Source organism: Macaca thibetana, chromosome 13, assembly GCF_024542745.1.
Source record: "Macaca thibetana thibetana isolate TM-01 chromosome 13, ASM2454274v1, whole genome shotgun sequence".
In the NCBI taxonomy this organism is placed as follows: Eukaryota; Metazoa; Chordata; class Mammalia; order Primates; family Cercopithecidae; genus Macaca; species Macaca thibetana.
The window spans coordinates 52804389-52829657 of NC_065590.1; the positions used below are offsets into that span (position 1 = coordinate 52804389).

The following is a 25269-nucleotide window of genomic DNA, read 5'->3' on the forward strand; positions in this document are numbered from 1 at the left end:
ACAGTAATGGGAAAACTAGACATCCACATGAGACGAGTGAGATGTGACCCTTATGTCATACCATACACAAAACACAACTCAAAATGGATTAAAGACTTAAACACAAGACCTGAAACTGGCCCCCCCCAAAAAAAATACCAGAAGAAAACATAGGGGGAACACTATGTACCCCATAATTATATATGATTATAATTTTGAAAAAATACAATTTTTAAAAAGTAATCAGTCTCATAATTGACAAAACTTGGAAGAAACCACCTGAATATGGTAGCTTGATCCTGTAATCCCAGCTACTTGAGAGGCTGAGGTGGGAGACTCACTTAAGGCCAGGTTTTGAGACCAGCCTGGGAACACAGCAAGACCCTATTTCTGAAAAAATAAACAAACAAAATAACAAATTTGGAAGCAACCAAGGTGTCTCTCAATAAGTGAATATATAAACAACTTGTAGTACATCCACACAATGAAATAGTATTCAGCAATAAGAAGAAATGAACTGTCAAGTCACAAAAATACATGAAGGAACCTTAAAGACATATATCTAAGTGAATGAAGCCAGTGTGAAAAGACTACATACTGTATTATTCCAACTACATAACATTCTGGAAAAAGCAAAACTATAAAGACAATAAAGACATCAGTGGTTGTCAGCGGCTAGAGGGAGAGAAAGAGAGATGAATAGGCAGAGCACATGGGATTTTTAGGGTAGTGGAACAATTCTGTATGATACTGTAATGGTAGATACATGCCATCACACATTTATCAAAACCCATAGAATGTACAACATCACAAGTGAACTCTGGCCAGGCACAGTGGCTCATGCCTATAATCCCAGCACTTTGGGAGGCCGAGGTGGGAGGACTGCTTGAGACCAGGAGTTTGAGACCAGTCTGGGAAACACAGCAAGATCCCATCTCTACAAAAAATAAAGAATAAAAAAATTAGCTGAGCATCATGCATGTGTCTTTAGTCCCAGCTACTCAGGAGGCTGAGGAGAGAGGATCACTTGAGCCCCGGAGTTCAAGGTTATAGTGAGCTATGACCATGACACTGCACAGCAGCCTGGGTAACAGAGCAAAACTCTTGTCTCAAAAAGAAAAAAAAAAAGTTAACCCTAATGTAACCTATGGGCTTTAGCTGTTAATAAAGTATCCATATTGGCTCATCACTTTTAACAAATATACTACATAATGCAAGATGTTAAGAATGGGGAAACTGGCTGGGCGCGGTAGCTCACGCCTGTAATCCCAGCGCTTTGGGAGGCCGAGACGGGTGGATAATGAGGTCAGGAGATCGAGACCATCCTGACTAACACGGTGAAACGCCGTCTCTACTAAAAATACAAAAATTAGCCGGGCGCGGTGGCGGGCACCTGTAGTCCCAGCTACAGGGGAGGCTGAGGCAGGAGAATGGTGTGAACCTGGGAGGTGGAGCTTGCAGTAAGTGGAGATCACGCCACTGCACTCCAGCCTGGGTGACAGAGCAAGACTCCGTCTCAAAAAAAAAAAAAAAAAAAAGAATGGGGGAAACTGAGGGACCTAGGGAAGTGGGTGTGAGGGAATATACAGAAACTCTCTGCAGTTTCCACTCAATTTTTCTGTAAACCTAAAGCTGCTCTAAAAGAGAGAGTCTATTAATTTTTTAAAGTAATTAGTTGCTACCTGAGAAAGCTGATTAAAGAAAAAAAAAGAATAAAAGTAATTAGTACTGCATTATACATTTCTTTTATTAAATGATTATCTTACTAAATATACATACATTAAATGTGAACTTTAAAGTAAAAGCTATACCCTTAAATCATTTTAATATAGATCTGTTATGTTCTAAAGGAAAATAAATGATTTAGTATTTGAGGTATAAAGACTGGTATTAGAATTCCAACTGTACTGTAGATATTTTACATGTTCCTAGTTTCCCATTAATTTATATCAATTAGACTAACCTATTCTTTTTCCAAAATTATAGCTCCTCAATGGATTTTGTTCCCCTAAAAAAAATACCTTCTATATTTCAATAGAACATCCAATGGAACCTTTCTTAATAACCCCATCTATTTGTGTAAGAAGGAACTTGATGAATAAAGTATAAAAATATTCGCAAAGCGCTTTGAGCTTCTCCGATGAAAAAGCAAGGAAAAGCTAGCTACTCTGGTTGCACATTCATGCCACTAATGGTCCGCTGGAGAAAAGTTATTTTTAAAAATACTAAATAACTTTGAATCGGACACCACCTAATTGTTCACAAAATCCACTGTTGCATTTCAATCTACTATTGTAACAACTGGAAATTCAAAACAATGTCAATTCATAGTTAAGGCATAAAGCTGTTCAAATTTCATATTTCACACAAATGTCAAGAATTAATATCTGTGGAAGAGGTAAACACAACTATTAGTGAATACCTCTATTCTAATTCTAACTCTTGAACTCTGAACATATTTTAAGTACATGCACAATCATCAACTATAGAAACACAGAATCTGGCCAAGCACGGTGGCTCACACCTGTAATCCCAGCACTTTGGGAGGCGGAGATGGGTGGATTCCCTCAGGTCAGGAATTCAAGACCAGCCTGGCCAACATGGTGAAACCCCGTCTCTACTAAAAATACAAAACCTAGCTGCGCATGGTGGCCTGTGCCTGTAATCCCAGCTACTCGGGAGGCTGAGGCTGGAAAACAGAGGCTTCAGTGAGCCGAGATCATGGCACTGCAATCCAGCCTGGGCCACAGGGCAAAACTCTGTCTCAAAAAAAAAAAAAAAAAGAAACAGAATCTTAGCTGGACAGGACCTCAGAGGTCATCTAGTCTAACATACCATTCGATGAGTTAGATCTTCTACCACACCCTTGGCTTGTCTGACATCTGTTACACGGCGGGCAGCAAACTATTTTCTATAAAGGGCCAGGTAGTAAATATTTTGGGCTTTGAGGCCATCCAGTCTTTGTTGCAACAACTCCATGCTGCCCATGTACCACAAAAGCAGTCATAGCCAAAACATAAATAAATGGGTGTGGCTGTGCTCCAATAAAACTTCATTTACAAAACAGGCCGTGGGTTGCCAATCCCTGATCTAGACTACTCCTAGGTATTGATAAAATTCCACCATTATATCCATTTGATGACTTTTCAGGAAAATTTGTTGTCAGGGTGAGCTGAAATAAGCAAATTCAGCAAATTCACCCATTGCTCCAATCAAGATTATTGCCTTCTGGAACAAAAGAGAACATTTACTCTTTCCCATGTATCAGCCTTTCAAATACTTGAAGGAAGCTATCATGATTCCAAGTATTCTTTTCTCCAGCTAAATATCCCCAATGCCTTCAAGCATTCCTTGTATTATGACATAGTTTTCCAGGCCATGTAACCATTTGGTCATCCTCTTGTATACATATACCAGCCCTTTAATAATCCTTTGAAGTGCAGAGGACTGATACGTGACATATGGTTTAAAAAATATACAGCAATCAAGATGTAATTTTAATTTTAGAATTTGGCTGTCTCCAAATACAAATGTGTTTTGTTTTACAAAATTACCATTGGGTCTTTATGAAAAATATATGTTCTGAGGACTTATTCAAAGGCTTATGCTCAGTGTCATAACACTGTACATTAATTTAACATGATTACTAAGAAACAGAAAATATTCTTAATTTTGCAAAAAAAAAAAGGTAGACATAATAAAACGATAGATTCAAAACAGTCCTTATGCATCAAAAAATGTTCGCAGAACTTACCTCTGCAATTGGAATTATGTAGTACAATTTGCAAAAGAAAGTCATCAGTCATTCTTTCTGAGAAAATAAAACACAGAAGGGGAAGAAAACACACACATCCACAGTGTGTTCTTGGATGCTGCTGGCTTGTTAGTAAAGACAGAGCAGGGCTGCTATAATCACAGCCAGGCCATCTCTAAATGATGGTCCCTGTTGTATTCCACATTTTCATGGTTTGGGAAGAAACAAACCTGTGGTTTTTTTAAAGGCAATTTAATTCAGATTTCTCAACTTATTGTCATTGCATTAAAAAAACAAGTTTTCTCTTTTTAAAAATAGCTATAAGAAAATAAGGCCCATGCCTGGCTAATTTTTGTATTTTTTGTGCATATGGGGTTTCACCATGTTGCCCAGGCTGGTCACGAATTCTTGAGCTCAAGCAATCCACCCACCTCACCCCCCAAATTGTTGGGATTACAGGTGTGAGCCACCGTTCCCGGCCTGGCACTATTAGGTTGGTACAAAAGTAATTGTGGTGTTTGCCATTACTTTTGCACCAACCTAATATATAGCTACAAATGTGCCACACTGAGTCGACTTTGCAACTATTTTTGTAACATCTCTTATTGTGATTCAATTTCTTGATAATTCAGTACCTTAAACAATCTATTGCACTAGAGGAACAAATTCATTTTTTAAAACCTAAACATGTCGCGGTTAAGCTTAATTTACGTTCTCCAGTGTCTTCTTCCTGCTTGCTTGTCACTACACAACTTCTCCCTGGATAATCCCATCCATGTATGTGGCTTCAAATACTATCCACATACTGATGACAACAAAATTAATTTCTCTAGCCCAATTTCTCTGCAGGGACGACCCATTTATCTAGGAGCCTAGTGGCGTCTCTACCTGATCAGTCCAACTGCCACAAGACAACACGTACAAAGTGGAGCATATGGGTCATAACATAGTAGCAAATATTTATTGATTATTACTACATGCCAGGCACTGCACTAAGTGCTTTATATGGATTTTCTCACTTAATTTTCACCATGCAGTTATACATGGCATGTTTATCTTCTTTTACCTGAAGCCCCATTAAAATGATAGCATCAAAATATGAAAGATGTAACAGACATTGTTCACTGACTACCTAGTATACACCCATCCCCATCCCCTTCTTCCTGGCCAAGAGAATTTTTTTTTTCAGGGCATCAATAAACCAAGCCAATTTCCCAGTCTCCTTTGCAGCAAGGAGTAACCATATGACCCTGTTTGAGCCAATGGAACACAAGTAGGTATATGTTTGGGGGTGGGTCAGGAAAAGTAACACAATCCTTTACTTATTCCTGCCTTAACTGTGGATATTATGTGCAGCTGCCCTTTTCCTTTTTTGAACATGAGGAAAAGGCCAAGACAATCACAGAGACGTTGGTCCAGACATTATTGAGCTACTGAACTAAGGCCAGTAACCATCTACCTCCAAACTTCTTATTACTGAGAAAAACGAACCTGTTTTTTTATATCCATGTTTAAGTCCAGTTTTCTATTAACTTGTAGCTGAAAATATTCCTAGCTGGTACAAAACTATAACCTGAACAAGAAGTTTCAACAAATAATTAGTAGGAAAGCAGAGGGTCTGGGTGTGGTAACTCACGCCTGTAATCCCAACACTTTGGGAAGCCGAGGCAGAAGGATCACTTGAGGCCAGGAGTTCATCTCCAGCCTAGACAACATAGCAAGACCCTGTCTCTACAAAAAATTAAAAAATTAGCCGGGCATGGTGGTGCACACCTGCAGTCCTAGCTACTCGGGAGGCTGAGGTAAGAGGATCACTTGAGTCCAGGAGAGCAAGGCTGCAGTGAGCTATGATTATGCCATCGCACTCCAGCCTGGGCAACAAACCAAGATTCTGCCTAAAAACAAAAATAAAGAAGGAAAGCAAGTGGAGGAGGAATAACTATACAGTAAACCAAAGGATGTTACAAACTAAGTGCCTGCAAAAATAATGAGAAGCAAGTCAGCTCACCCCTGTGGATCTCACAGAAGACTTAGGATTTGGAGACACCACATACTGCAGAAGACAGGACACATAGATCTGACATTTGGAGATTCACTAACAAAACTGTCAGTTCCCCACCCAGTCACCACCATTCCTCAAGTCCACAAGTCTACATGTTGGAAAATTTCCTTAAGTTCTGCTTATTGTTGGCTGTTTCGATTTATAACTAAGTTACTGAAAAATATGATTGTAAGGAAAGCCGGCAATATAAAAGATAAGCAAAACAAGCAAACAGGAAAAAATGGAAAGAAGAAGAGAAGGGAAAGAAAAGTAATTTAGGGGAAATAGAAACAATGGAAAAAGCAACCGGGCATGGTGGCTCACACCTGTAATCCCAGCACTTTGGGAGGCTGAGGCTGGCAGATCACCTGAGGTCAGGAGTTCGAGACCAGCCTGGCTAACATGGTGAAACCTCCATCTCTACTAAAAAAACAAAAATTAGCCGGGCGTGGTGGCGGATGCCTGTAATCCCAGCTACTCAGGAGGCTGAGGCAGGAGAATTGCTTGAACCTGGGAGGTGGAGGTTGCAGTGAGCTGAGATCATGCCATTGCACTCCAGCCTGGGCAACAGAGAGAGACTCTGTCTCAAAAAAAAAAAAAAAAAAAGAGAGAGAGAGAGAGACAATGCAAAAAGCAGAACAATACTTTGAAAAGAAACATACACATAATATCCTCAGAGAGATTTGGGGAAAACAACAAGAATGAGATGCTATGAAAGAGAAACAATTAAGATACAGCAGCAGAAACAAATACAAATAATAGAAAGGTAGGAAGACAAAGTTGAGCCAATTTCCCATATAATAACATATGGAAACTAGATGAGAAAAGTTTAAAATCAGGGGCCGGGCACGGTGGCTCACACCTGTAATCTCAGCACTTTGGGAGGCCATGGCAGGTGGATCACTTGAGGCCAGGAGTTCAAGACCAGACTAGCCAACATGGTAAAACCCAGTCTCTACTAAATAAAATAAAATAAAATAAAGTAGAGGATCAGGTCCACATAGAAGTTCTAAAAGAAGAGGGCCCAAAAGAGATAGAGAAGAAAACAGTCAAAGAAAAAACATTCTCCTCCAAGTGCATTTAAAGCAAAATTAAAACATGCACAAAGGCAGATGGTTGTGAAAATGGAGAAGAGAGATAAGTGGAATATCTGACAAACTTCCTGAGGGAATAAACAGGTATAACTCCCAATACTTTGTATTCGAATGACATCAAACCTCTCAACAGCAACACTGTAAGTTATGGAACTATGCCTTCAAAATTCTTAGTGAGAGATTATTTTTGGCATAGAAAATTGTAAGTCAATCAGTCAAGCACAAGGGTAAATGAAGGCATGCAGAAATGCAAACTTTTTGTCTCTCATACACCTTTCCTTGGGAAGCGCTATAGAGAATTACATTTCTGCAAAATAAGAGAATGAATCAAGAAAGATTAAAACATATGATTAAGGACACAGGAGTCTGCTCCACAAGAAAGCAGCAAAGAGAAACACCAGAGTGACAGCTGTGCAGCAAACCCAGACCCAGACTGGAAGACAGGCCTCCAGGAAAAAGCATGACAGACAGCTTGTGTGATGCACTTTGACATTTGCACATAGATCTCTGTGGGATTTAGAATACATATTGATGGGTATATAGAGTTTCTGTTTTCTGTATATAATCAAACATTAGATTGAAGAACATGAAATTGTTGTTTTATAGGTTAAAATTTTGTCAATTATTGATAGTTTAACATCATTTGACCAAATTTATAGGTGAATAATATAATGCTGGAAATTTGCTTTAAATACTCTAACAATGACAAAAAATAAGTTGGAGGAATATATGAAACAAGAATGTCTGAAAGTATACTGTTATTGAAAGTGGGTAATGGGCACATGAGCTTCACTGTCCTCTTTTCTCTATTCATGTATGTGTTTGAAAATCCCATCATAAAAAAATATAAAAAGAGAAAAGTATGGCAACACCAAAATGTACATTTCAATAATCTTTCAGACATTGAACCAACCCTAGGACTGCTTGCCCCAGCCTGTTTAGAAAGTGAGAAAAATCAGTTCCTTCATTCAAACACTTTAATCAGGTATCCTGTTACTTGCAGCCTAAAGCATCCTAATTGAATCATAGATCCTAACTGATCAATCCAAAATATATCATGTCATTTATCACAAGGATTTAACAAAATTTTTAAGTAGAAATCTTCTAGGCCTCGTTCTCCGATAATAATCAAATAAGGCCGGGCGCGGTGGCTCAAGCCTGTAATCCCAGCACTTTGGGAGGCCGAGACGGGCGGATCACGAGGTCAGGAGATCGAGACCTGGCTAACACCGTGAAACCCCGTCTCTACTAAAAATACAAAAAACTAGCCGGGCGAGGTGGCGGGCGCCTGTAGTCCCAGCTACTCCGGAGGCTGAGGCAGGAGAATGGCGTAAACCCGGGAGGCGGAGCTTGCAGTGAGCTGAGATCCGGCCACTGCACTCCAGCCCGGGCTACAGAGCAAGACTCCGTCTCAAAAAAAAAAAAAAAAAAAAAAAAATCAAATAAAAATAGAAATAAATAATAAAAAATTACCTTAAAAGTTTTAACTGGGAATTTTACAAACACAAACTCAGAATCCCATTAGTTACAATATTAGTTCAAAGACGAAATAAAAAGTGAAATAGCTGTTATTAAAAAATATGCCAATAAAATAGATAAATTCTATCAGAGCCTGATTAAGGAAAAAGGAGGAGAAAATGAAGTTATACAAAATCAGGAATTTTCAAAGGGAATGTAAGCACAGATACAAAAGAGATTTTTTTTTTTAAGACAAAGTCTTGCTCTGGAGCCCAGGCTGGAGTACAGTGGCACAATCTTGGCTCACTGCAAACTCCAGCTCCAGGTTCAAGCGATTCTTCTGCCTCAGCCTCCCCAGTAGCTGGGATTACAGGTGTGCCCCACCACGCCCAGCTAATTTTTGTATTTTTAGTAGAGATGCAGTTTCAACATGTTGGCCAGGCTGGTCTCAAACTCCTGACCTCATAATCCGCCCACCTTGGCCTCCCAGGGTGCTGGGGTTACAGGAGTGAGCCACTGCACCTGGACGATATTTTTAAAATTATAAAATGTATCACAACAAATTCGAAAACCTAGAAAAATTGGATAATTTCCCAGCAAAATAAAAAAGAATCCAAGAACATCTGAAAAACTCAACTATATCAGTTACTTGCTGGGTGCAGTGGCTCATACCTGTAATCCTAGCTCTTTGGGAGGCTGAGGCAGGAGGATCGTTTGAGCTTAGAAGTTCAACACCAGCCTGGGCAACATAATAAGACCTCACCTCCACAAAAAAATGTTTAAAAATTAGCTGGACATGGTGGTGCATCCCTGCATTCCTAGTTACTTGGGTGGCTGAGATGGAAGTATCACTTAAACCCAGCAGGTCAAGGCTGTGGTGAGCTGTGATTGTGCATTGCACTCCAGCTTGGGTGACAGAGCAAAATGTTTTCTCAAAAAACAAACATACCAGTTACCACAGAGTAAATTGAAAAGGTGGTTAAAGGTCAACATTGAGAAGGAGGCAGGACCAGGTGATTTCCTAATTTGTTTCCGCTAACCTAAGAACAGTAATTCTGATATTTTAATGTTATTCCAGAATGAAGAGAAGGATGGAAAACTTCCTAATATGTTGTATGAAGACGATAAAACTTGAAAATCAAAACATAATAGAATACCCAAAAAATACCCGGCTGGGTGCGGTGGCTCATGCCTGTAATCCCAGCATTGTGGGAGGCCGAGGTCAGGAGTTTGAGACCAGCCTGGCCAATATGGTGAAACCCTGTCTCTACTAAAAATACAAAAATTAGCTGGGAGTGGTGGCATGCATGTGTAGTCCCAGCTACTCGGGAGGCTGAGGCAGAAGAATTGTTTGAACCCAGGAGGCAGAGGTTGAAGTAAGCCGAGATCGTGCCATTGCACTACAGCCTGGGCGACAAAGCGAGACTCCATCAAAAAAAAAAAAAAACCTTACATGACTTATATATATACAAAAGTTCTAAATAAAATATTGGCAAGCAGTACTTGGCAATTCAGCAATAATTCAAAAGAATAACACACTGTAACCAATCAAAGCTTAATTCAAGGAATACAAGAGTGAAATGTATTGTGATAAAGTATATTTACCTAAAACCAACAGCAAACATCTTTCTACCAGGCGAAACAATAAAACTATTTCAAATAAAATCAGAAACCAAACGGGCATGTCTGCTATTGCTATTATTATTCAACATTGTCATGGCAGGTCTGACAAATAAAGTCATTGAAAAAAAGATACACCATTTTTACTAATTGCATAACTATATTTTTAAAAACCCAAAAACTATAGCTTTTTAAAAACTGATAGAATTAATAAGAATATTTGATAAGGTAATACCATGATATATAATTAATATACAAAAGTCATTAGATATTCCATATTTAAGCATGAACAACTAGAAACATAAATGGGAAAGAAATCCATACAATAGTGAAAAGTCATTAAGATACTTAGAAATAAACTCAGCAAGAAAAGTGCAAAAATCTATATAAAGAAAACCGTAAAATCATATTGAAGGATAAATTTTAAAATCTAAGCAAATGGAACAACATCTGTGTGTTCTTGAATGGGAAGATTTAATATCATAAAAATGTCACTTCTCTTTTTTTTTTTTTTTTTTATTATTTGAGACAGGCTACTCCCGTTGCCCAGACTGGAGTGTGATGGTGCAATCTCAGCTCACTGCAACCTCTGCCTCCCAGACTCAAGCGACTCTCCTGCCTCAGCCTCCCAAGTAGCTGGGACGATAGGCGTGTACCACCAACCCCAGCTAATTTTTGTATTGTTTGTAGAGACAGGATCTCACTATGTTGGCCAGGCTGGTCTTGAACTCCTGGCCTCAAGTGATCTGCCCGCCTCATCCTCCCAAAGTGCTGGGATTACAGGCATAAGCCACTGCACCTGGCCAAAATGTCACTTGTCTTAATTTCACAAGAATGCCCAATTAAAAAGCAAATACAATAATGGGATCCTAAAACATAAAATGGACATTAGGCAACAATTGAAATCTAAATAAAGTAGGGATTTAGTTAATACTAATGTATCCATATTGGTCCATTAATTGTTAACATATGTATCATATTAATGTAAAATGTTAATAGTAGGAAAACTATGTGGGCAGTATATGGAAACTGTCTGTACTATCTTCACAGTTTTTCTGTAAATATAAAACTGTTCTGAAAAATAAAGTTTATTTTTGTAATCCCAGCACTTTGGGAGGCCGAGGCAGGAAGGTCATTTGAAGCCAAGAGTCCCAGAGCAGCCTGAGCAACATAGTGAGACACTATCCGTACAAAAAATATATATTTTAAAATATATAAATTAGCCAGCATGTGCACTCAGGAGGTTGAGGTGGGAAGATCACTTGAGCCCAGGAGGTCAAGGCTGCAGAGAGTCTAATCAGACCACTGCACTCCAGCCTGGGAGACAGAACAAGACCCTTGTCTCAAAAAGTAAATAAATACATAAAGTTTACCTCAAAAGCATATGTGTGAGACAATCACGTAAGTTTTTTTTTAATAAACAGAATAGAATTCCAGTTAAATAAGTAAAAGTATCTTAAAGTTTAGAGAGAAGACAAATGCCCAAGAAAGCAAGTAAAAGAATCAAAAAGAACAGTGAGAGGAAATATACTGTAGAGATAGTATAATTAAATCCATACGGTATACTGATGTAGGAACAGAGAAATAGATCAGGGAACAGAGTAGAGAATTCAGAAATAAAACCCAGTTTATATGAGATTTTAACATACAACAAAAATGTATTTCAGTGCAATGCGGGAAAGAGTGATTATTTAGTAAGAGGTGCTGGGACAACTGGCTATTCATCTGGTAGAAAATAGTTGGTCCAATATCTCATCTTATAAATAAAAAACAAATTCCAGATGGAGTAAATGCTTACACGCAATAAATAGAGCATCAAGTTAGAAGAAAACCTGGGAGACAATACTTACAATCTGTTTCTTAACCAGAGAGAAAAAATAGCCATATTTGAGTTAATAAAAGTGAAAAACAATTGATGTTGCAAAGCTATCACAGATGAAACTATAGGCAAATTATAGACTTGGGAAAATACCTGCAAAATGATAACAGATAATGGGTTAGTAACCATGACCAATATACAAAGAGCTTTTAAAAATGGGCAAGAGACAAGCAACTCGATAGAAAAATGGGTAAAGGATGTGAAAAGGGAGTTCACGAGAACAAATCAACAGACATAAGCATAAAGAGGCTCCAGCGAACTAGTCATTAGAGAAATGCAAATTACGGCAAAAAATAATCACCACAACCAATCAGATAAAAGAAAAATTAGAGAGCACAATAACAATTGCTGACAGGATGAGGAGGAAAACAATGTACATTGTTTACAGCTGTTTTGTAAAGCAGTCTGACAAATATGTTTACATTAAAAATACACAGACACTTCAACCAGCAAATCACACTCCTGGGAATCTATACAACAAAAATAAAATCGCCAATAAAATGTTTATTGCAGCATTGTTCTTATTGCAAAACACAAGTAAGAAAAAAATAAATTTCCGGCAATAAGGTAATAATAAATCTATATATTGTGGAATATATTAAGCAGCCAATAAAAAGAATGAATTAGAGATTACCGTTTGACTTGAAAGGATTTTCCTGGATGTATCTTTGAGTGATAAAGTAAGATGCAGAGCAGGGAATACACCATGATCCCATTTTTAAAAAAGCAAATATTGAACAAAACCCATAAATGTGTGTGTGTGCAGACATGTGTATGTGAGAGACAGAATGTGAACATGGAGACAAGCAGAAGAATACACACTAGCTTGCTGACACAAGTTACTTAAGAAGGGTGGTGGAGAATGCAGGGGTTGAAAAGAAAACGTGAGCACAATGTATGAAACTATTTCATTTATGTTAAGCAAATTAATCAATGACCCTCTGTAATGTGGATTAGGAATATAACATGATTGGTATGAGCTTCTATCTTCCACATAGTCCCCAGTTTTTAAAAACTATGTTATTATTTTTTTCTAGGCTCCCTCCCATCATGGGACATAGCCTCTACTTTAAAACTTCGTCACAATCATTTGGCATATTCTCTTCCATTGAACTGTCAGTTCTGTACAACGGAAGTCCCAAAATTTCTTGTACATTTTGTGACGATTCTACTTAAAAATACTGTTTTTCATTAACAGTCACCCCACAGTTTATCAAACTGAATTTTTGGACCCCACTTTTCAATTTGAGGTGCAGTTTTACACACAAACGCAAGTATGTACCTAAACATTAAAAAATTAGAAAAATAAGGAGTTGATTAATTATATATTTACTGTTTACTGAAATGTCCAGAAAATGAAAATACAAACTATGGAAAAACATGCATAAGGTATTCCATTTCAGTAAAAATCAGCAAAACCTTAGTTATAAATGCATACTTAACTATTTTTAAGTGAAAGAGAAAGCTATGGAAAGTATTCCTTGTCACAGGTTAATAAAGGAAGGGAATTGAAAAGTACACATTACAAGTTTTACCTTTATACATCTGGGTGTTATGTTACTTCACTTACTATAATAAGCAAAAAACTATTGCTTTGGAAATCTAAAAATATTAAGTAATGAAAACAAAGATAAATTACAAACAATAAAATAAATTGAGTGTTACTTAGTACCTACCTCATAAGATCTGTTGTAAAGATTAAGTGAGGTAATTCATGTCAGGTGCTTAGCATATTGCCTAACATGTAAATGCTCAATAAATGTTAGCTATTTTTTAATTTTTTTTAAAAAAAGACTACAGAGAGCAGTGGAAATTATGAAGCTGAAAACACAAGGCTTTTGAAAATGACATCGTGTACACAAGGCATTTTCCCCCATATTCCTGAATCTGGCCTCTTTTGGACTTCCAGGATTCATAGTTTGGTAACCATCCAGCTCATTAAACACATTCTCATTGGCAGGAAAAATAAAATTACAATTAGACAAATAAGGCGCTTAACAATAAAAAGGAGATGGCAATCTTTTTGCCTGGAATGCTACCCTAAGAACTTCACGAACCATCCAGAGGCACTATGCATCTGTCACAACACTTCAAATGAGAACTACCTGGGCCCTGGACATCTCCATAACACTGGAGGAGTTGCAACAGGACATACAGATTGGAGAGTAAAGCCACAACTCTTCTCCAGGCCAGTCCAAGTTGGAAGTCCATTCCTAAACACAGAAATGCTACTCCCAACTCTGAGAATTTCTTCACAGGCCTGCCTACAAACATATTAGTTTGATTATAAGTCTACAAACAAAATCTGGTCCATCAATACTATTCTTACTGTCCAATGAAACATTAAAATAGCCTCATAAGTTCAGGCATGGTGGCTCACACCTGTAGTCCCAGCTACTTGGGAGGCTGAGTTGGGGGGATCTGAGCCTGGAAGGCAGAGGTTGTACTGGGCAGAAGTTGTAGTGAGCCGAGATCATGCCACTGCACTCCAGCCTGGGAGATAGAGCAAGGCCATGTCTTAAAAAACTAAAAAAGAGCAACCTCACAAAGTTCATGTACATGTTATTAATTTTACTACTCACATGGAATTGACTTTGTCTTCTGGCCCCTGCACTTGGCCTGTCACGGTGCCTTTGCTGGTATTCTTCACCCAGCCAACCACTCCTATTTTCCTAGCTTCATCTTCTGTATACTGGTTTCAGGAAAAAACAAGAAGAAGAAAGCACAGCATCAAAAGTCTGAATTCATAACATACTTGATTCTAATATCCAAAAAATGCTAACCTAATAATCATTCTTTGTAGTCTATGCCAACAATTGTATAGATGACCTACAGTAACACCTCTATTTATAAAAGAATCTTCACGTAAATGGTATCTTTTGTTAAATTCCACTTTCAGTAAAAACAATTCCACTTTGATAAAAACATTATGAAAAAATATGCTTAGAGTGAGAATTATTTCAGTAACAGTTTCTATGATGTGTTTTTGGATACATAAAATTTAGCTGTATTGCCCTTAAGACTGCTAACACTAAATCACATTGTTAACTTGAGTTCCAAATGATAATCGATCCAAGATTCTCAATCACTGAGAAAAAAATATACAATTATGATCAGCATAGAGTATTGATAAGCAGAAATAGAGACTAAAACAGTTTGAAATTTCCAGTAAAAAATGAGGAAAATCATTTTAATAAGAAAATTATAAACAACCCCATTAAAAAAGTAGGCAAGGACACGAACAGACACTTCTCAAAAGTAGACATATGTGTGGCCAAGAAACATATGAAAAAAAGCTCAGTATCACCGATTATTAGAGAAATGCAAATCAAAACCACAATGAGATACCATCTCACACCAGTCAGAATGGTGATTATTAAAAAGCCAAAAAATAACAGATGCTGGCCAGGTTGCAGAGGAAAGGGAATGCTTACAAACTGTTGGTGGGAGTGCAAATTGGTCCAAACACTGTGGAAAGCAGTGTGGCAATTCCTCAAATAGCTAAAAACAGAACTACCATTCGACCCAGCAATCCCATTATTGGGTATATACCCAAAAGAATATAAATTGTTTCATCATAAAGACACATGCACACATATGTTCACTGCAGCACTATTCACAATAGCCAAGACATGGAATCAACCTAAATGCCCATCAATGGTAGACTGGATAAAGAAAATGTGGTACATACACACCATGGAATACCATGCAGCCATAAAAAAGAATGAGATCGTGTCCTTTGCAGGAACATGAATGGAGCAGGAGGCCATTATCCTTAGCAAACTAACACAGGAATAGAAAATCAAATACTGCATGTTCTTACACATAAGTGGGAGCTAAATTATGAGAACACGTGGACACAAAGAGGGGAACAACAGACACTGGGGCCTACCTGAAGATGGAGAGTGGGAGGAGGGAGAGGAGCAGAAAATAATAAGTATTGGGTACTAGGCTTAGTACCTGGGTCATGAAATACTCTGTATAATAAACCCCCATGACACAAGTTTACCTACATAACAAACCTATACATGTACCCCTGAACCTAAAATAATTTTTTTTAAAAAAAGAAAGAAAATTAAACTAGCAAGAACACTAGCATAAACATGCTGGTTTGCAGAGTTATTACAAGACTAAAAGATTCTGATGTTTTCTGTTGGCTCTGGACTTGGCACAGAAATGTTATAATTGTCTATGGGTAGATTTCTCTCTCCTATTATTATTAATAGTCTTTTAAAATTTCCTTTTTCTAGATCCAAATTCAGTTATGCTATGTAAGTAGCAACATTTTGATTTTGAATTATTTTAACTGCATCATACTAAAATTCCTATCAATCCAGTCTACTAGAACTATTTTTTTCTTTTGAGATGGAATTTCACTCTTGTCGTCCAGGCTGGAGTGCAGTGGTGCCATTTCGGCTCACTGAAACCTTTGCCTCCCAAGTTCAAGCGATTCTCCTGCCTCAGCCTCCCAAGTAGCTGGGATTATAGGCATGTGCCACCACGCCCAGCTAATTTTTATATTTTTAGTAGAGACAGGGTTTCACCATGTTGGCCGGGCTGGTCTCCTGACCTCAGGTGATCCACCTGCCTCGGCCTCCCAAAGTGCTAGGATTACAGGCATGAGCCACTGCACCCAGCCTTAGAACTTTTCAAAAACATACTCTTCTCCTGTATGGAGGCCAGGGTGATCAAGATCTCTACACTCCACAGCCCCAGCTGTATGAAACAACATAAATCAAAATGCTAACAGCTAAGACTGATGTAAGAGGTGGCCCTGAAAATAAGTCACTTTCTTACTAGATAATAATGAAAAGGGAGACAATCTGAATTTTGGGGGATGGGGCTGCCTCATAATAGAGACTTTACTGATGGGAAAATATTGGAACCCTCAGGGGTTGGAAACCAGGGACCTAATCTAGTGACCCAGCTAAGATAGTAGGTGAAAATGCATGCCACAATTAACTTGTAGGAAAGGAGTACTTTAAAAAAGTTAAAATTTTAAAAGCAACATGGAGCCAGGCATGGTGGCTCAGCCTGTAATCCCAGCACTTTGGGAGGCCAACGAGGGTGAATCACTTGAGGTCAAGAGTTCAAGACCAGCCTAGGCAACATGGTGAAACCCTGTCTCTACAAAAATTAAAAAAAAAAAAAAAAATTAGCTGAGCTGGGCATGGTGGCTCATGCCTATAATCCCAGCACTCTGGGAGGCTGAGGTGGCTGGATCACTTAAGGCCAGGAGTTCAAGACCGGCCTGGCCAACATGGTGAAATGCCATCTCTACTAAAAATAAAAAAGTAGCTGGATGTGGTAGCAGGCGCCTGTAATCCCAGCTCCTTGGGAGGCTGAGGCAGGAAAATCGCTTGAGCCTGGGAGGCGGAGGCTGCAGTGAGCTGAAATCGTACCACTGTATTCCAGACTGGGCAACAGAGCAAGACTCTGTCTCCGAACTAAATAAATAAATAAAAAGATAAATAAATTTTAAAACGCAACATGGAGCTTAATCTGCTAAATCCTGGGAACCACTTCATTATACAACATCAGCGTGTTTTGTTTTGCAGTGCAACATATGTACCTTGGCCTATAGGATTTCTTCCATCCAGAACATGTAGAAAATCCCCTACTTTGTATTCAATACACCTAATCAAAGCGTTTCATTAAAATCACCCAAAGAGAGGTACTTTTGAATGTAGAAAATGTTAAGTAAATACGAAGAAGGGTACAATGTTTTTAGCGTTAATAAAAATCTCAATCAGTAATTTCAAAGAAATACACATATTTCTTCATTTGCTGTCAAGGACAGGGAGTAAATAGTAGACTAGCGCCAAGTAGAAAAGTGCCCTATCTCTGTAATTGGGAATAACAGTTGAAAAAATGGCAAAATAATAAAGACTGTATTGACTTACCATTCTGAAGCAAACTCCTGTAAAAAAGAAAGATAAAAAGAATTGTCAGCTTGTCCGCCTTTAAAAAGTTATGTATTTCCTGACTTAACTTTTATCTAGGTGGTCCCCATTTATCCTTGGTTTCACCTTCTGCAGTTTCACTTAACCCTCAATCAACTGCGGTCCTATAATATTACGTTTAAAATTCCAGAAATAAACAATTCATAAGTTTTAAATTGAATGCCTTTCTAAGTAGCATAGTGAAATCTCACGCTGTCCCACCCATGAAATATCCCTTTGTCCAGCAGATCCACACTGTAGACACTCCCTGCCCGTTGGTCACTAGGTAGCCCTCTTGGTTATCAGATCGACTGACTTGGTGGTACTGCAGTGCTCATGTTCAAGTAACCCTTATTTTACTTAACGATGACCCCCAAAACACAAGAGTAGTGATGCTGGCAAATGTGCCAAAGAGAAACCATCATGTGCTTCCTTTAGGTGAAAAGGTGAAAGTTCTCGACTTGATAAGGAAAGAAAAACATTGTATGCCGACGCTGCTAAGATCTAAAGTAAAGCAATCTTCTGTCTGTGAAACTGAGAAGAAGGAAAAAGAAATTTGTGCTAGTTTTGCTGTTACACCTCAAACTGTAAAAGTTATGGCCACAGTGAATGATAAATGCTTAGAATATCTAGGGTTCTACACTATCCACAGTTTCAGGCATCCACTGGGGTTCTTGGACTGCATCCCGATCCGAGAACAAGGGCGAACCCCTGTATTTATTATGTCGTAAGTAAATGAAATAAGTAAAATGTTTAATATCTGAATGTATTTAGAAACTGTTTTTGAAAAGTAGTTTCTTTAAAAATGAAATGTGAAAAGGAAGACTTTTTGGAGAAAAATAGTAATATTCTGAATCCAAATAAATAAAATGCTGAAGCACATATTCACTCTATTTGATTTTTTTTTTTTTTTTTTTTTTTTTTTTTTTTGAGACGGAGTTTCGCTCTGTCTCCCAGGCTGGAGTGCAGTGACCGGATCTCAGCTCACTGCAAGCTCCGCCTCCCGGGTTTATGCCATTCTCCCGCCTCAGCTTCCCGAGTAGCTGGGACTACAGGTGCCCGCTACCTCGCCCGGCTAGTTTTTTGTATTTTTTAGTAGAGACGGGGTTTCACCGTGTTAGCCAGGGTGGTCTCAATCTCCTGACCCCGTGATCCGCCCGTCTCGGCCTCCCAAAGTGCTGGGATTACAGGCTTGAGCCACCGCGCCCGGCCTCACTCTATTTTTAAATGCTAAATAAAACAAAATACTTATTACAGGTACAGTTGAGTATACTTGGCATAAAATTTAGCTGTCCTCAACTTTTAAGATATCTTCTTAAAATGTAAGGACTAAATACAAATTTAAATGTAATAAAACATCCGTGTATTTTATTGCTAGTTACAGAACCAATGAAACATATCATGAAATGATATGCTTGACCATAACTTGGCTTCTGAAGCCTCAGTCCTTTTATTTATTTATTTATTTACTTACTTATTTATTTTAGAGACAGGGTCTTGCTCTGCGCCCAGGCTGGAACACAGTGGTGCAATCATAGCTCACTGCCCCCTCGAACTCCTGGGCTCAAGGAATCCTCCTGCCTTGCCTCCTGAGTAGCTGGGACTCCAGGCATGAGCCACTGTCCCTGGCTCTGAAGCCTCAGTACTAATGGAAACTTATGAGATGGAAATGATTCTTAGAATCTCTATAGTGTAGATTACATTATGTTCAGACTTTGAACCATGTAGGTTGAGAAGTATTGTTGGTCTTGGTTATGTTTGCCCTATGTAGACCATAATAAGCTGTTCTATATTGGCCAACTATGATGGTATCTTATACTTTGCTTACCCAGCCTGCAAAACTATGAGAGTCTCATCTCAGACAGAGGTCAAGAACACTATGGGACTTCATACCTTGGGTTGTTTGGAACCAAACATTGATACATAGAGAACTGGGCCCTAGAGTGGGGGTGACACAAGAGGCAAGCTGGTTCCAAATTATCAGGGATATGTATTTATGATATGGGACCCCTTGAGGGAAAGGGAAGCCTTCTTACATCTCTCCTGGGAATTGCAGCAATGACCCTAAATAACAGATCTCAAGTCAGTCCTTCAAATTGCAAGTTGGAAAACTCTTGATCCAAAAGGATGAATTAGAACAGGCTTCTTTGGGATAGATACGCCCCCACATCTCAGCTTCTGCTTGAGAGTTGGCTAAAATAGGCCTAAGTAAAGAAACATCAGGAATGTATCAGGTGCAGAAATTCAGAGCTTGTTAGTACCTATTGCAACTTAGTTTTTATTTCTACCTAGAACACATGGTAAATTTGGAAATTTACTTTTCAGTACTCAAGAAGCCAAATGACAAAGAGAGAAAAAAAAAACACTTCAGTTTAGAGGAGAGGACATAGCAATTAAAAAACACTGGAAATGGATAAAAAACTGTGGTAGATCCACACAATGGAATACCATGCAGCTGCAGCAATAAAAAGGAATGAACCATGGATACAAGCAACAACACGTATGAATCACAAATGCATTATGCTAAGTAAGAGAGGCCAGACTCACACATACTGTGTAATTCCACTTTCTGGAAAATGCAAAACTATAAGGACAGAAAACTGATTGTCAGTTGCCAAGGGCCAGGAGTAGAGGCGAGAGTGCTACAATGGGGGGTGAAGAAATTCAGGGTGATGGGACTGTTCTATATCTCAATTGTGGTGAGGATTACATGACTGTATGCATTTGTTAAAAATTCACTGGGCCAGGCGTGGTGGCTCACACCTGTAATCCCTTTGGGATTACTAGATAATCCCAAAGATTACTAGACATTAGCTAGTAGATATAAAAGGAATTAGCAGAAAATTCCACAGCCAAGGCAGGTGGATCACCTGAGGTCAGGAGTTCAAGACCAGCCTGACCAATATGGTGAAATCCCATCTCTACAAAAATACGAAAATTAGCTGGACATAATGGCGGGTGCCTGTAATCCTAGCTAGTTGGGAGGCTGAGACAGGAGAATCACTTGAACCCAGGAGGCAGAGGTTTCAGTGAGCCAAGATCATGCTATTGCACTCCAGCTTGGGCAACAGAGCGAGACTTTGTCTCAAAAAAAAAAAAAATTCATTCAATTGTACACTATAAAAGGTGAATGTTGCTGAATTTATATTCTATCTCAATTGAAAACTAATTATAAAAGAACACATTGGGAAGTCACAGGGGATGGATCAATCTCCAAAGAGTCCAAGAGGTGTTGATTCTACATACAGCAGTTGAATCTGGTTAAGAGGATACAGAAGAAAGGATCGGTAGCTTAGATATTTTATGCAGTCTTGCAAGCAGATTGATAATTTCCTGATGGTAGTATACTGTGGTACCCAACAAATATGAAGGAAAAAAAGCAGCAAAGCAATAAAGACAGGATAGTATCACAAATGGAATTTTTATAAGGCTATAAAATATTTCAAAAGATAGATGTTCAATGTGGAGATAACATGAGTGGGAAGTATTGATCTGAAAGAGAATCAGAAAGGCAATCTGTTATATAGATGGAGAGAAAGACATTAGCTAGTAGATATAAAAGGAATTAGCAGAAAATTCCAGAAACTTCAGGTCAACCAGACCATGTAGAAGAGAGAGAGAAAACAGGAGAGAAGACAGGCTGCACTGTGCAGGCAAAAGTGTGCAGTCTTTTTATCATAAGAGTCAGGGGATCCCAGAACACAGTAAGACACTGACCAAGTAAGTAGACTGAAAGTTTTGGTCTAGGCTGTATTGTGTATATGCCCGCTGAGTTCCTCAACCACTAACAGGCCCAAATATGAGCGTTATGAAAAGAGAAAGCACGTGCAATGGCAGTAAGCAGAAATTAGAAACATGTGGTCCATCTCTTTCCTATTTAAAGAGTGGTCCATGAAACAGCAGCACCTGAGAGTTTTGTTTAGAAAATAAAATTCTTGGGCCCCTGCTCCAAGGAACAGAAATGCTTCAGGTGGAGCCCAGTAATCTGTTTTCACATGCTTTCCAGGCAATTCTTATGCCCACTAATGTTTACAGCCAATGGCTGACTCCCCCTTAAAGAAAAGTCTGGGAGAGATTTGAAAAGGGTTTATATTTCAGGTCAAGAATTGCATCAAAAGGAGAAAATTAAAATCTCGTAGGGTACCAAAGATCTGATGCGCGCTCCATCACACTGTTCAAGTTGCTGTTGATAATAACTCATGCATTTGCATGTCATTGTTGCCTCACCTTTTCACAATTCAGAAGCATTACATGAAAGAAACCATGGATGATAAAAAGGCAACTCTCCCCTCCTGCACCCTAAAGGGACCTGACATTGGCAGAGCCTAGGCAGCCTGTCACGTAGATTTCCCCCTCTATCTGTACCACTTACTACTAGAAATACTGGAGCTGCCCAAAGAGGGAAACTGACAACATGCCCCTCAGTGAAGAGCAACGTCCTTTCAACATTTCCGAATCTCGAGCAGCCCTTCCACCATCTATTCATTGATGATGTCAAAGACCATTCGCTTATGGTGATGGGGTTTGAGAAAATTTTTAAAGTGGAATCAAACACAGATATTCCACTATGTGTTGCAGTGTTAAGGAAATTACCTACTCCAATCTATTGATATAATATTTTAGTCACACTAACATAATCTAAGAATCTGGTAACTCAGGTAAATCTAACAGGCACACAGGTAAACATTGATTATTCACTTAACAAGCATTTTTCAATTGTCTAATTTTAAGTGCAAAGAATGAGATGAGTAAAACACAGTCCCTGCATCTAAGAGTTTACAATCTAGTGGGAAAGATGGACAAGTAAACTGGCAATTAAATGTTGCAATTAAAATAACGGACAATTTGGAGCTGTAAAATCCATAAACCTTGATACAAATTAGAGTTCATGAGACAGCCACATGACAGACAATCACTCTTGGGTGATTTTAAGGCTGGCTTGTTGAAAAACAGTCTTAGAGCTGAGACTTCAATGATGAGCAAAAATTAGTATGATGAGAGTAGAACATTACAGATAGAAGAGCATGCTCAAAGGCCCGAGGTTTCAGATCAGGGCATATCTGGATACCACGCATAGTTAAATATTCAAACCCATGCACTGTACTCATTTTCTAAATTATTTCTAGGCCCCTGTCATTACTGAAGATTTACTGAAAAATAGTTTAATTCTGTTCCAACTTTATCTAGAAGAATGGGTGATAATGTTTATATACTTAAAGTTACCATAATCTTTCAACTTATCTACTACAAGAACCTCCTTAACTAGCCTCCCTGCTTCCAGTTCTGCCCCACTATAGCATATTCTCCATAAAGCAGCCAACATGGTTTTCTTTCAAGTAAAATCAAATCATTTCCTTCCCCAGCTTAAAAGCCCGCAGGGGCTCCCATTACACTGGAAATGAAATGTATTCTGGTTGCCACAGCCTCCTAATTCCTCTACCTCATATCCTAGTTCTCCCTCTTTACTCACCCCATTCCAGCCAGATATGCCTCCCTTGGCCCCTTAAACATGCCAAGCTCCCTGGCCTTTGTACTGACTATTCCTTCTGCCTGAATCCTCTGTCCCCTGATATTCTCATTCCTGGCTCCTTCCCATTATTCATCTCTCTATACAAATGTCACTTCCTTAAAGAAATATTCCCCAACCAATTTATCTAAAACAGCAATGCACCCCATGTTTCCTGCACATGCATTGTTTACTTTTTCATTTCCTATCTTTACAGTAGATTGTCAGTTCCGTAAGAACGGGAATTTTTCTGTCTTGTTTACTACTGTGTTCCCAACACCTAGACCAGAGCTTGGCACATGGTTGTTGAATAAATGAATTTTTAAAAACCAGCTAATAAATATTTATGTGAAATATTTAACTATCCTATAATAATTTATCATATAAATTATTATGTGTTTGTTATATATATTACACATTTATAATATAATGTATCATTAATATTAACATATTGATTATATTGTTAACATATATTGTGAATATACATATAATCATATTTATTAGGCTTTAAGTTTACTTTCAAAGTGGTGATGCTAAATTTATAGCATTCAAAGTTCTGGAAAGAATCTCAATAGTTCTATGTTGATTCTAGCAGAACTTTCCACAGTGATAATATACAGTGACTGAATATATAATATACATATCTATGTACACATATATGCTTATATGCTCACATATATCCCTATAATACATATCTATTATATATAATAGATAGTATATATACCATAACAGATAGCAAGAAGTTACTAATAATGCTAAACTGACATTATGCATATACATAACATTAGGCATATACATAGTATTAGTGCCAATCATAATCTCAAATGCTATAATCCTAAATGTTGAAATCCTGAAAGATCAAAATCCCTAAAGTCAGCCAGGTATGGTGGCTTACACCTGTAAGCCCAGCACTTTGAGAGGCTGAGGCAGGAGGATTGATTGAGTCCAGGAGTTCGAGATCAGCCTGGGCAGCATAGCAAGACTTCATTTCTGAAAGAAAAATAAAAATTTTAATTAAAAATCTCTAAAGTCGAAAATCCCTAATGATTAAAAGCCTGAAAATGACAATCCTGAAAGATTAAAATTCTGAATGGTAAAATCTAGAAAGCCTAATTCTGGGGATGGGATTAGTACACGTTTGATTGTGTGCATGACAGTTGCATCATGTTAGTTGCATCATGTTAAACAGAACTATTACCTTGTTATTGTCTTTATTTGGAAGTGAATTATGGTTTAAGGAGACACATATGGGTGCCAAATTGACAAGGGCTGGATTTGTGAACTTAATTTTAGGTGTCAATTTGACTGGATTAAGGAATACCTAGAAACCTGATAAAGCATTATTTTGGGTGTGTCTGTAAGGGTGTTTCCAGAGATTACTGAGTCTGAGTAGACCAAGTGGGGAAGATCTGCCCTCAACGTTTTGAGTGTTTCAGAGAAGTGAAAATGCAGGCAAAAGATACAAGAAATCTTCCCTGCCAAATTACTTAATTGTGTATGACTTCTGCATCTTCACACATAGTACCACGCTTGCCTTAAAAAAATGTCCTTCTTTTGTACCAACCAAATGTTTTTTTAAAAAGGTGGAAAAAGGAAAAAAGAAATGACTTTCATCGGAGAATAAAAGGTATTTTTTTAAGAGATGGGGTCTCGCTCTGCTGCCCAGGCTGGAGTGCAGTGGTGTGATCATAGCTCACTGCGGTCTCAAACTCTTGGTCTTAACCAATTCTTTCACCTCAACATTCCAAGTAGCTAGAACTACAAGTGCACACCAGCATGCCTGGATAATTTTAAAATTTTTGTAGAGATGGAGTCTCACTATGTTGCTCAGGCTAGTCTCAAACTTCTGGCCTCACTCAATTCAACTGCCTCATCCTTCCAAAGCACTGGGATTACAAGCATGAGCCACTATGTCCAGCCAAAAAAAAAAAAAAAAAAAAATGGAATTTGAAAAGCTCAGTGACCTTCTGAATGAATTGAAAAGCTCAGTGACCTT

At 38.3% G+C, this 25269-nt stretch overlaps 1 protein-coding gene across 3 annotated transcripts in view; it reads right to left on the reverse strand.

The window, feature by feature from the left end:
* The window catches only part of ACYP2 (acylphosphatase 2), a 914175-nt gene that overhangs the window by 160706 nt on the left and 728200 nt on the right, over nucleotides 1-25269 (reverse strand). For 2 of the 3 annotated variants that reach the window (XM_050753771.1, XM_050753772.1), the window contains 2 exons: nucleotides 17729-17745; nucleotides 14408-14517 (listed from right to left, as the gene is read on the reverse strand). In XM_050753771.1, the coding sequence (XP_050609728.1) occupies nucleotides 14408-14517; nucleotides 17729-17745 (127 nt within the window). Of the gene's footprint in view, nucleotides 1-305; nucleotides 370-14407; nucleotides 14518-17728; nucleotides 17746-25269 lie in introns of those variants that run through there. The other variant, XM_050753774.1, reaches the window with a different exon arrangement.